Source organism: Alligator mississippiensis, chromosome 6 (assembly GCF_030867095.1).
Source record: "Alligator mississippiensis isolate rAllMis1 chromosome 6, rAllMis1, whole genome shotgun sequence".
In the NCBI taxonomy this organism is placed as follows: domain Eukaryota; kingdom Metazoa; phylum Chordata; order Crocodylia; family Alligatoridae; genus Alligator; species Alligator mississippiensis.
The window spans coordinates 84,396,099-84,408,773 of record NC_081829.1 but is presented as its reverse complement, the minus strand read 5'-3'; the positions used below and the strand labels follow the sequence as shown (position 1 = coordinate 84,408,773).

General features: G+C 46.4%; 1 protein-coding gene across 1 annotated transcript in view; it reads left to right on the top strand.

Annotated features, from left to right (window-relative positions):
- LOC102560426 (disintegrin and metalloproteinase domain-containing protein 9) overlaps nt 1-12,675 on the top strand; it is a 47,686-nt gene that overhangs the window by 24,272 nt on the left and 10,739 nt on the right. The window contains exons 16-18 of the mRNA XM_019482840.2: nt 2,732-2,906; nt 6,514-6,594; nt 10,517-10,622. Of these exons, the coding sequence (XP_019338385.2) occupies nt 2,732-2,906; nt 6,514-6,594; nt 10,517-10,622 (362 nt within the window). The remainder of the gene's footprint in view (nt 1-2,731; nt 2,907-6,513; nt 6,595-10,516; nt 10,623-12,675) is intronic.

Genomic DNA, 12,675 nt, shown 5'->3' with positions numbered 1-12,675 from the left:
TTAGTTAAATATTCCTCTAAATTGAGCCAGATTCTCTTTGAAGCTGGTTCCTTTACACAGTCGAGGAGTAGCACTGCTGTCTAGTACTAATATACCTGGCTGCTGTAGCACGCGCACACTCACCATGGCACATACGGTAGAAGAAGGTGTATCAGACTATGAACACATGTAATACTAAACTGAGCCAGAGGTAGCAGGAGGATTAATTGCTTGGGGGTATGTTAGCTGATCTGCTGTAACTTTTTGGTTTTTCTATTCTCATTTAAAATGATGAACTTTCAGGAAGCAAATTCCAGCACCCAATAACAGATGATGCTCCACAGAAAGCTGATAGAAACCATGAGTTTGACAGTAACTAGTCTGTTTCAGAGCCTGAAAGGTTTGTGAATACAAGCCCTGATCAGAATGCTGCCTAGTCCCAATCCATGATTTTTTTTTTTCAAATTTGGGATAACCACCCTATTTCAATAAGGTCTTCGAAGACACAACCCTAAAACTCAGGACTCTTCCAGGAAACTGTTCTGGGCTGATTGGTCCCTCTATTCCTATACTGCTGTAGTGGAGTTATGAAGAAGTTCATTTAGGTTTAAAGTTAATCACAAGGCATCTTTACACATGCTTTATTGTGGGGGTGGGGGCACTTTACTTAGAGCTGCTCTTGGGAGCTGTGCTAATTTAAGTGTCCACAGCATCTCATGTATTCAGTGTCCTGCATTTCAAAATGGTGTCAGGGGCTCTTTAACTAAAGCTCATTCAATGAGCTTTAGTTAAAGCTCTTCCACTGCCATTTTGAATCATGGCAACATTGAATATATGTGATGCGGGGGCTGCATGCTAATTAGCATGCTGCAGCAGACTCAGTTAATTGAGTCTGGTCCAACACGTTCTAATTAGAATGTGTTGGAGCAGGTGTCAGGCATGTTTATAGGTGCCCCACAGTGATTTAGCTTTCACTTAAAGCAGAATAGAATGGACAGGTGAAACAGCTGGAAGGGGTCACTGTGAAACAATATAATCCTATAGACTAGGGATAGAAATTACACATAAACCAGTATAAGTGATCAGAAGCTGGTTCAAATCTGTAACACAACAGAAGTTCAGTGCACATAAAGTGCTTTCAAAATGGCCAAAACCAGTTTAAAATGAACCTGGATGGATGTAGTATCAGATTTAACTGATTTAGATCAAATCAGTTTATTGAACTTCTGTCCCAAATCCCCTCCAGTTTAAGTCAACTCAGAGTCCAGGATCCCAGGATGTTTTGCATCTCCTTGCAAGCCCTCCCCTTTGCAGGATGGGCAGGCTGGCCTTGGCCCGAGCTATTTGCTCCAGCCGAGCAGGGGGGCATCCTCTAGCAGCCCAGCTTCTGCCCTGAGCCACTACACTCATGTGGCTGCATTCCCAGAATCAGAAGTGAACGTCTGTTCACTTGCTTATCAGCTTAGACTAACCTGCAAAGATTGAATTGATTCAGCCTTGGGCTTTTTGGCTGTCTGTACTTAGCCATAGTGCTTTTATTGTTCATCTTAGATGGTATATAGATGGCATTAGGGATCTGTAAACTGCTCTAATTTAGATAGAACTTGTTTCATGTTGGCCCCTACAGTAATACATAGCTCTCCTCCTCTGTCACCAGCTATCACTCTCCTGTGTCAAGCAAAAGTACAGTCCTACAGCAGGGGCGTTGTAACATAGAAATGGGTGATTTTGTCATATGGGCTATCCCATCTTCTTTGAGACAGCACTCGTAATCCAGTAGATTCCCTAAAAACCTTACTTGCGTAATGATAGTCCAAGCAAAACTATTTTAGGTCATCTTAGATGTTTCTAAAGTACAGGCATCCTTGTGTAAGGGTGACCTTGTACTGGCCCACCACAGATTGAAAGTTATCCATTTAGAGGGCCATGTTGTTGATACTTGGTTTAACAATTGTGAGGGTAGAAAAATAGTTCCAGTAATACAATGTAAACATCTGCATTTTTTTCTTAAATTTTCTTTTTCTGTAAAATATTTGCCATATAGAAAATACACAGTGATGACTGTGGTATAGAGCAGTGCTTCCCAAACTTTTCCGCAGCATGACCCCATTATTGCCTCATTTCCTCAGCATGACCCCATTTCCTCAGCATGGCCCCTCACTCCCAACCCACAGGCCCCCGCACCCCCGCGACCCCATCTATTGATGTTGAGACTCCATTTGGGGTCGCGACCCACAGTTTGGGAACTGCTGGTATAGAGCTTGCTTGCACTCGCTCAAGATGATTTGCGTAATTCACTGGAGATGGTATGCACATCATCTGATCTCACCCTTTCTCATATATGCTTTCTATGTGAATTCTGGTAGGCATATAGGTATACATATGTGACTAATGTATGCTGTTACAAACTCTGAATATATGAAACTTCGATCGAGAGAAAATTATTTGCTCATAGTGTAAAGCAAGGGTGGCCATCTCGTGGTACAGGCTGTTTCTGCATATGGTACATGGCAGGTCAGAGTAGGGATAGGCAGCAAAGGGCAGATGGAGCAGGGAGCAAGAAACAGAGCATTAGATCAGCTAAAGGAGGGGGATCAAGGGGGCATAGCGTATGGCTTAATTTGTTGCACACCTGCCAAAAAGTTTGGCCCTCACTAGTGTAAACTGTGATATGTTCTTACTGCATAATATTTTTGTAACGGTTCTATTGCTCCCAATTATGTTACATTTGTATTTCATTCATTAATTACAGACACAGTTTGTGTGGCAAACTTCACTGTACATCTGACAGTTTACAAAATCTTCCTGCTTGGACTCTTTTCAACAACTTGACTGGTGTGGTATGTCTGACTACTGACTTTGATCTAGGGTCAGATTTCCCTGATCCAGCTCAAGTTCATGCAGGAACTGCATGTGGAGAAGGGAAGGTAAGATTTGTCATAGTAGTTATTGTAGAATACATCACATGTAATGGAAAGTTTTCTCTTTAATACACCTTTGCTTTCAAAAGCACCTCACTGCATTTCATTTCATTTTTTCTTCTGATAACCCTGTGGGATCATAACCTTCAAACTAATTTCATTATAAGGTACCCACCATAAATCTCCAACACATGGCCTTATAGCTCATGTACCCTCTAGTCAGGGGAAGAGAACTAATGCCTCCTGCCCCCACCTGGCCACCTCAAGACCCAGTAATCCAGACCCTCATATGGGAAATGTTTTTCTGGTAGAAAATGCGTGTAGTAGCAGTCTGTGTTGCCTCGTGGTTCACGCTCAGCTGCTTATGCCTGTTGTGGGATTGGACCTAAAAGATTTTATTTTACTTTTTTTTTTCCTTCAAAAAGAACTAAGAACTTACCAGTACAATTCTATACAAACTCAACACTAAGAGAACTTTGTTTAGATTACAAAAATGAATAGTAGAAATAGCACATGATGAATACACAAGGGGCAAGAAATAAGACTGTACAAAAACAAATATTTCATAGATTCATAGATTCATAGATGTTAGGGTCGGAAGGGACCTCAATAGATCATCGAGTCCGACCCCCTGCATAAGCAGGAAAGAGTGCTGGGTCTAGATGACCCCAGCTAGATGCTCATCTAACCTCCTCTTGAAGACCCCCAGGGTAGGGGAGAGCACCACCTCCCTTGGGAGCCCGTTCCAGACCCTGGCCACTTGAACTGTGAAGAAGTTCCTCCTAATGTCCAATCTAAATCTGCTCTCTGCTAGCTTGTGGCCATTGTTTCTTGTAACCCCCGGGGGCGCCTTGGTGAATAAATACTCACCAATTCCCTATTGTGCAGTGTGTGTGCAAACAGGGAAATGCACACACCACTCTGGTTGGAACAAGCATGGAGATTAAAAGAAAGCAACCCCCTGCCACTTGGCCACAGGTACCCTTCACTCCCCACCTGCAGCCACTCTGAGGACCCCCATTCATTGGAGCCCATCATCCCACCCACAGCCCTTCAAGGCTCCCTGCTGGTGCCTCCCACTCCCAACTCCCAGCCCCTATCCAGCCCCTCGTGCCTGCCACACAGCTGTCCTGACCTTCTGCCAGTGCCCCTCATTCCCAACCAGCAGCCTCCCTCCCACAGGGAAATCCCTGATCCCCCCCCCCTCCACCCTCCCAGCAGTGCCCAGAGGGTTCCCAGCTAAACTATCAGCCCTCTCCTCTCCCATCCCCCAGTCTGTGCTCTGCACCGGGCACAGAGGTCTGGGCTGGAGCTGGCAGCTGCCAGGGGAGGTTACAGAGACCCCAGAGCCCAGGGTGACAATCACTCTGGGGAACAGGGGCTGCCCAGTGACCACAGAGATGCTCTAGCAGGGTCTCCCTTGGAGTTTAGCCTGACAGGGACACTCATGCCATGCCCTGGCCAGAGGGCATCTCTAGACCCAGGCCAAAACCAAGGCCCATGACCTTAGATTGAACCTGCAGCCCCTGGCTATGGTGCGGGGAAGTCATGTCAACTGTGGCCAGGTCAAGTAGGGAAACCTTTCTGCTGCGAGTGCATGTTACAGTAGTACAAAGAAATGGTGTAGCTGTGATGGTCCAGAAATTATATGTGAGGCAAGGATTTCATAGGGCGATATCTTTTACTGGACCAACTGTGTAGTTGGGATAAAGTTAGACAAGCTTTAGAATGTAAGACATTCTTCCTAAGGCGACCAGAGAAAGAATATCTTACATATGAAAGCATGTCTGACTTTATCCTAACTATATCATTGGTCCAATAAAAGATATCACCCTAAGAAATCCTTACCCCTCACAAAATAAAAACTGGCATTCTTAATTTTTAAGTACTTGACTGAAACTTAACTAATATTCTTTTAATGCAACTTTTGTGTAAGTTACAAATATGTGCCTATGTGTATGTAGTATACTGTGGCAGGGCATCTTTGGTGCCTGCCACTTTAAGAGGCTTGAGCAGACTGTGGAGCAGCCAGCAGGTGCAATGAGGCTTAACAAGGTGGTCACATGACCACAAGCAGGCTCCTGGATTGGAGGAAGGCCAGGGTAGCCTCAGTATAAGGCTAGGCCATAGGAGCTGAGCTGGCAGTTGCATCTAGGGAGCTAACTGGAGATCTGCTGCTCCCAGAACACCTGGAGGTCAAGGGTAGGAACTATGGGAATGAGGAGGTTCCTGGTCCTGGGGCATGAGCATGACCTGAAATTGCACACTGCTAGGGCTGGATGGTATGGTGGGGCTGCCTGTGGCTCAGGAAATGCCACGCTTGTGCCTCCCCAGTGAAAGGCAAGTATGGGGTGCTGGAAAGCCTCCACCTCCACTGCCTCGAGGGTGACCCTGGGGAGTGGAAAGACTAGGGGAGCACACCCTGACAGAGAAGCACAGGGCCAAGGCCCACAGGGTGGGGCCTGAGGCCCATGGGGCGTAAGGCCCAGAGGCCCAAGTGAAGGGGCGGAATTAGAGCCACAGGCTGCATAGAGTAGGGTCTGTGTGGGGGCCTGAAGGGCTGCACATAGGCTGACCAGAGTAGAGGCCCAGTGAGGGGCAGTGAGCAAGCGAGCCCAGTGAGGGCGGAACAGAGGGCCCAGGAGGAGTCCAGAGAAACTATGTGGTCCACAAGCTCATGGAGTGAGAACAGTGTCTGGAGGGGCCCGAGAAGGCAGATCTGTATGGGAAAGAGGGCTAGCTGCTCAAGAACGTACCCAGAGAATCTCAACTGGTCAATGCTGGGGCCAGGACCATGGTGGTCAAAGGGCAAGGATGCCCAGCGCGAGGGACAGCCAGAAGCTAGAGGCCTGGAGTCCCGACTGGCCTAGAGGCAAGACCAGGGCCTGCAAAGCCAAAGGTCCCATAGGGGACCACTTCCGAGAGGCAAAGGGGTCTAGGGAGTTTTGCAACCCAGGATGATGGCAGATGTTAGGCCGCCTGAGTAGGAGGGATCCAGAGTAGGGTTTGAATGTCAGTCTGGAATATAGTGAGACCCAGTGTGAGGCCAGAGCCATACAGTGATACCCTCTGTGAGGCATGGGACATGGTGTAGGGTTGGTACGGAGCCCTGTATGACGCCCTTGTCATTGGGCAATAAATGGGCAGCCTCCCGCCTTATAAACAACTATCTTAGATACAACAAAGGTGTGGCAGATGAGACAGGTGAGTGGGCCAAAGATTGAACCAGCCTCCTGATGGCTCTCTGTCACATATAACCACATACACAGTAATATAATACATACTACTTAACATACATGTATGTACACAGACATGCATACAGAAGTGCTATTTTTAGCTCTGTATTATACAGCGTGTTGTGCCATTAAACAATGCTGCAAAACAGTTATATTCTGATGTCATCATTTAATGAAACCACATGCATCCAAGTATATCTTCATAACTGGGAAAGCATGTGATATCCTAAATGATAAAGCTAGGATGTATGAAGTCTTTTAGCCATCCCTGTTATTGAATATTTGTTTGCAATATTACTGCTCATACATATTATGTTTATAAAATAATTGGGATTAGTTGATGTATTGTTTCTGAAAGTGATTTAATATTTTTTTAGGCCTGCATAAACTTTGAATGTGTTAATGCAAGCCGGCTGGGTTACAGCTGTGATGTAAAGCAGAAGTGCAGTGATCGTGGTGTAAGTAGAGTTATTGTCCTAGAGCTTGCTGGTAGGTAGAATGCATCAAATTGAAATAAAAAAGGAAATAGTTGGGGTTTGATATTTTTGCGATTGTAATTAATACAAGTAGTCAAGTCCATTGTAGTTCATATTAGTAAGTATCCTGCAAGCTGTTCAGCAGAACATTGGTCCTGAATTTTATATAACATAGGTAGAGTGAATCTGGTTACCTTACCAAATGAGCTCTCCAGTTTTGAAGAGAATATAATTTGCTGTGCACTGAAGTCTTGCTTATATTTCTTCAGAAAAAAATCCCAGAAGCTGGGATCAAGCTATCCTAAAACCCAACAGTTCACCTTTGAAATGTTGTCATTGGCCTTACATAAAACATTAGGAGCTACTTACTCTAAGGGCTCTGCTAACTTGTAAGCCATTCTCTCCCAGCATTTCGAAATTCCTACAAGAAAAAAAATTGTGCCCAGCATCTGCCTTTCAGTTAGGCCCTTCTTCCTGCTTTCATACTTGGTTCCTCATATGCAACTATGAATGACATATATATTAGCAGTTCAGATTTGTTTTACCTGTTAGCCCATAGTCATACAAATGGAGCTCTTTGCAGTGCTGTAGATGTGACCCTCTATGAGAGTAATTGTATAACCTGGTGTAGCACTCAAGTGGACCAGCCTTCATAGTTTCATAGTAGCTAGGGTCAGGAGGGACCTGAACAGATCATCTAGCCTGACCCCCTGCCACAGGCAGGAATGAATGCTGGGTTCACAAGACCCCAGACAGGTGATCATCCAACCTCCTCTTGAATATGACCAAGGTTGGGGTGAGGACCACTTCCCTGGGAAGTTGGTTCCAGATTTTGGCCATCCTAACTGTAAAATATTGCCTTCTGATCTCTAACCTAAACCTATTCTTCATCAGCTTATTACCATTGTTCCTTGTCACCGCAGGTGGTGCTGGGGAGAAAAGGGCTGTACCTATTTGCTGTTGATCTCCCCTGATGAATTTGTAGGCAGCCACCAGGTCCCCCTCAGCCTCCTTTTGCTGAGACTGAACAGGTTCAGGTCCCTCAGTCTCTCCTTGTAGGGCCTGTCCTGCTGCCCTATCACCAAGCGGGTGGCCCTCCTCTGAACCCTCTCCAGGCTGGCCACATCCCTTTTGAAGTGTGGTGCCCAGTACTGGACACAGTACTCCAACTGCGTCCTGACCAAAGTCGCATAGAGGGGGAGTATCACCTCTCTGGACCGGCTTGAGATGCAACTTTGGATGCATGACAAGGTATGGCTGGCCTTGCTGGCTCCGGTCTGGCATTGGCGGCTCATGTTCATCTTGGAGTCAATAATGACTCCAAGATCCCTTTCTGCCTCTGTGATTTCAAGAAGGGAACTCCCCAGCCTGTATGTATGCTGTGGGTTCCTTCTCCCAAGGTGCAGCACCCTGCATTTGTCTACATTGAATTCCATCCTATTCTCATCTGCCCACTTTTGTAGTCTGTCTAAATCTATTTGTAGCCTCTCTCTCTCCCTTCAAGTGTGTCCACCTTGCCCCACATCTTAGTGTCATCAGCAAACTTGGACAGCGTGCTTTCCACCCCTTCGTCCAAGTCGCTGATGAAGATGTTAAACAGTGCGGGCCCGAGGACCGGGCCCTGGGGTACCCCACTGCTCCCACCTTGCCAGGTTGAGTACAACCCATCCACCACTACTCTCTAGGTGCACCCCATCAGCCAATTTTTAACCCATCCAACTGTGTAGGCATCAATGCCACAGTGGCTTATTTTATTGATGAGGATGGGGTGAGAGACAGTGTCAAAGGCCTTCTTAAAGTCTTGAAAGACCACGTCCACGGCAACACCATCATCCAAGGATTTAGTTACTTGGTCATAAAAGACAATCAAGTTGGTCTGGCAGGACCTGCCTTTGATGAACCCATGTTGATTTCCCCTGAGCATGATCTCCCCTGCAGGCCCCCCACAGATGTGCTCCTTGATGATTCTCTCCAAGATCTTCCCGAGCACTGAGGTTAGGCTTACAGGCCTATAGTTACTTGGGTCTTCCTTCCTCCCTTTCTTGAAAATAGGGACCACATTAGCCAGTTTTCAATCCCCCACTACCTGGCCAGATGACCACGAATGCTCATACAGCTGGGCCAAGGGCTCCGTGATGACCCCTGCCAGCTCCCTCAACACCCTTGGGTGGAGGGCATCTGGACCTGCAGATTTAAAAATGTCTAGCCCTTCCAGAAGATCCCTAACTACATCTGCACTGACTGAAGGCCTGACAGAGCTATCCCCAAGATTGTCCCTACCTCCAGTAGGTGGGATATCCCGGTCCCTGTTCAAGAAAACGGAGGCAAAGAAACTGTAAGGATATCAGCTTTCTTGTCTAGTGTAGCCACAAGATTATTGTTTGTGTCTTGCAGGGGCCCTACATTGCCTGGTGCCCTCTTCTTGCTCCCAATGTACCTGAAAAAGGACTTTTTGTTGTCCTTAATCCTGGACGCTAGCCTGAGTTCCATCTCTACCTTGACCTTCCTAATAGCCCTCCTACACTCCCGGGCTGAGGAGGAGTACTCCTCCTTGGTGATAGCTCCTCCCTTCCACTGGTCGTATGCCCCACTTTTAGTCCTCAGGCATTCCTGAATGCCCTTGCTGAGCCAAGGGGGTTTCTGAGCACTCTTGCCTGCCTTGCTTCTCTCAGGGACTGTTATCCTTTGGGCCTGGAGGATCACCCCCTTAAGGTACGACCATCCCTCGTGGACTCCCATCTCCTCTACCTTCTGGGCCCTCAGTGCCTCCCCCACTAGTCTCCTAAGCTCATTGAAGTTGGCCCTTCTGAAGTCAAGCTTTAGCCTTGATGTGAGCCCTTGACGCCCTGCGTTGGATAGTGAAATCCAGCAAGTGATGAACTCTATTGCCCAGATGGTCAAGGACCTGCAGTCCCCTCACCGGGTTATCCCCCGTGGCCAGGACCAGGTCCAGCAAGGCATCTCCCCTAGTGGGGCTGTGCACTTCCTGGATAAGGTGAAGGTCCTGTAATACAGCCAGGAACCTACACAAGCGGTCAGACCTGGCTGTCTGCTCCTCCCAGAAAATGTCTGGGTAATTTAAGTCACCCATGACAATAACATCACTTGACCTAACCACCTCCATAAGCTGACTGGAGAAGTCCTGGTCCAGCACTTCCCCCTGGTTGGGTGGTCTGTAGTAGACACCCACTGTAAGGTCCCTTTTGCCACGCCCCCCTTGTAGTTTGACCCATAGTGTCTCTGCCCGACCCTCCTCTAACCCAAAGCTAATCCTTGATGAAGTGAGGTGCTCTTTGACATAGAGCGCAACCCCCCCACCTTTCCTCTCTGTCCTGTCTCTTCTATATAGGGTGTATCTCCGAATGCCCGCCACCCAGTCGTAGGTAGGATCCTACCAGGTTTCTGTGAGCTCTACTAAGTCTGGGTTCTTACTCGCAATCAGGAAGTATAGTTCCTCCTGCTTACTCCCCATACTACAAACATTAGTGTTGAGGCACCTGAGGCTTCCTGAGGGTGCTCGTGCCTTCCTCCCGCTCCCAGGCCTTGTTCTGGGCTTCGTGACAATTGTTGGGGTGTCCCAAAACTTCAGTCCTTTCTAGTGCTACTTAGGTCACTTAAGTCTCACACACACACACACACACACACACACACACACACACGTATGTGTTTCACTTCTAATCATTCTTCCAGCAACTTCAATGGAATTTGGATCATACCCTAAGTTAGTATCTGGCAAAGAACCCTCCTTTTTGTCCATCTCCAAGAGAAATGCCTGAAATGAGATCAGAACTAGTTAAGAGGAAAAATAAAACCCAGATAATTAAATAATTCACATGCAAAAAAGGATTATTTGTTTCATTGTAAAGCAACATTTACTTCATTGTGATGCTTTGTATGATTATAGGTGTGCAACAACCATGGCAACTGTCACTGCAACTATGGATGGGCTCCCCCTTTCTGTGACAGATCAGGTTATGGTGGCAGTATTGACAGTGGTCCAACTCATATAGGTAGGATGCCAATGCAGTCTGGCTACACCTGGTTAAAATAAGCTATTACTGTTTACTGTTCTCTTACCTTCTCCTCCTCTTTATTTTCATTATGGTATTGCTCAGGAAATCCAGTCATGGACTGATTGACTTCAAAGGAGGTCATCCAACAGGGAACTTGGCCCAATGTCTATTCTTTTTTAGTAAACTTAAAAAAAAAATCTTATCTCTTGCTACCAAAAATATACTGATTCTTTACATCTGATGGCTATAAACTTGTTAAATGCTTACTTATGTTGAAAGAGATGCAGATCTGTTTACATCACAGATATTCATGAAGATTAAAGTATTGGAACTAACCCTGCACTCCTTAGTTACAAAAGTCCCACTGAAACTAGTGGGATTATACAGAAGCATAAAGCAAGCAGGATTGAAGCACATTTCAGAAATGGGATTAGTGATGGAAAAGATGGCATTTTTGCTTTATTTCTGTAGACTTCATTCAACACATTAAACAAAACTTTTCTTCTTTTTTTATACACACAGTTGTGATCCATACATTTAAAAAAAAAATCTATTGATTTGTTAATTTGAGAATAAAAGTGACTTGCTCTTAAATCATAGAATCATAGAAGTAGGGTCGGAAGGGACCTTGTAGATCTTCAAATCCGACTCCCTGCCTGGGCAGGAGAGAAACTGGGCTCAAGTGACCCCAGCCATGTAGGCATCGAGCCGCTTCTTAAAGACCCCCAGAGTAGGAGCCAGCACCACTTCCCTTGGAAGTTGGTTCCAGACCCCAGCCGCCCTAACTGTGAAGTAGTTCTTACGGATGTCTAATCTGAACCTACTCTCCAACAACTTGTGGCCATTATTTCTGGTTATCCTGGGGGGTGCTGGGGGAAACAAGGTCTCCCCCAAACCCTTCTGGTGCCTCCTAGTGAGTTTATAGACGGTCACAAGGTCCCCCCTCAGCCTTCTCTTGTGAAGGCTGAACAGGTTCAGGTCCCGTAGCCTCTCATTGTAGGGTCTGCCCTGCTGTCCCCGGATCATGCGGGTGGCCCTCCTCTGGACCCTCTCAATGTTGTCCACATCCCTTTTGAAGTGGGGCGCCCAGAACTGGACACAGTACTCCAGCTGTGGCCTGACCAGTGTCACGTAGAGAGGGAGGATTACCTTCTTGGCCCCACTTGAGATGCACCTGTGGATGCGTGATAGGGTCCGGTTAGCCCTGCGGACCGTGACCTCGCATTGTCGGCCCATGTTCATCTTGGAGTCAGTGATGACTCCAAGATCCCTTTCTGCCTCCGTGCTCTCAAGAAGGGAGTTTCCCATCTTATAAGTGTGTTGCCGGTTACTACTGCCCAAGTGCAGCACCCTGCACTTGTCCGTATTGAAACGCATCCTGTTTCTGTCAGCCCACCCTTGCAACCTATCCAGGTCTTTCTGCAGTCTTTCCCTCCCTACTAGCGTGCCCACCTCACCCCAGATTTTGGTATCATCAGCGAATTTGAACAGGTTGCTTTTCACCCCATCGTCCAAATCGCTGATAAAGAAATTGAACAGCGTGGGCCCAAGGACCGAGCCCTGGGGGACTCCGCTGCCCACTTCCCCCAGGTCGAATATGACCCATCCACCACCACCCTCTGCGTACAACCCTTCAGCCAATTAGCAATCCATCTGACTGTGGATTTGTTGTTTTCTTTAAAAAAGTGACTCTCAAAAATAATGAAAATTAGATTGATGCTATTGCCTTTTTACTTTAAAAAATGAAATAATATTCATAATTCTTGGAAATTTAAAGTTAGAGAAAAAAGAAAATTTGCATATTCCTTTTCTCTCTCAGAAGAAAACAGCTTCTGACTTTTTGTGGCTAAATTCTAAATTTCTGACTAATTGTCTAAGTTATGTCAAATTTAGTGAAGCTTCAAATAATTATCATGATCCATTATTAGGATCAGAAGAACATGTGCCATAGTCTGCCTCGCCTCGTATTGTCTGTCTGGCAATGGCAGAAGTGGGTGTTATACAGGGAGAACACTGAACCGGATATCTTTAGAGTGATCTGTACCCTATT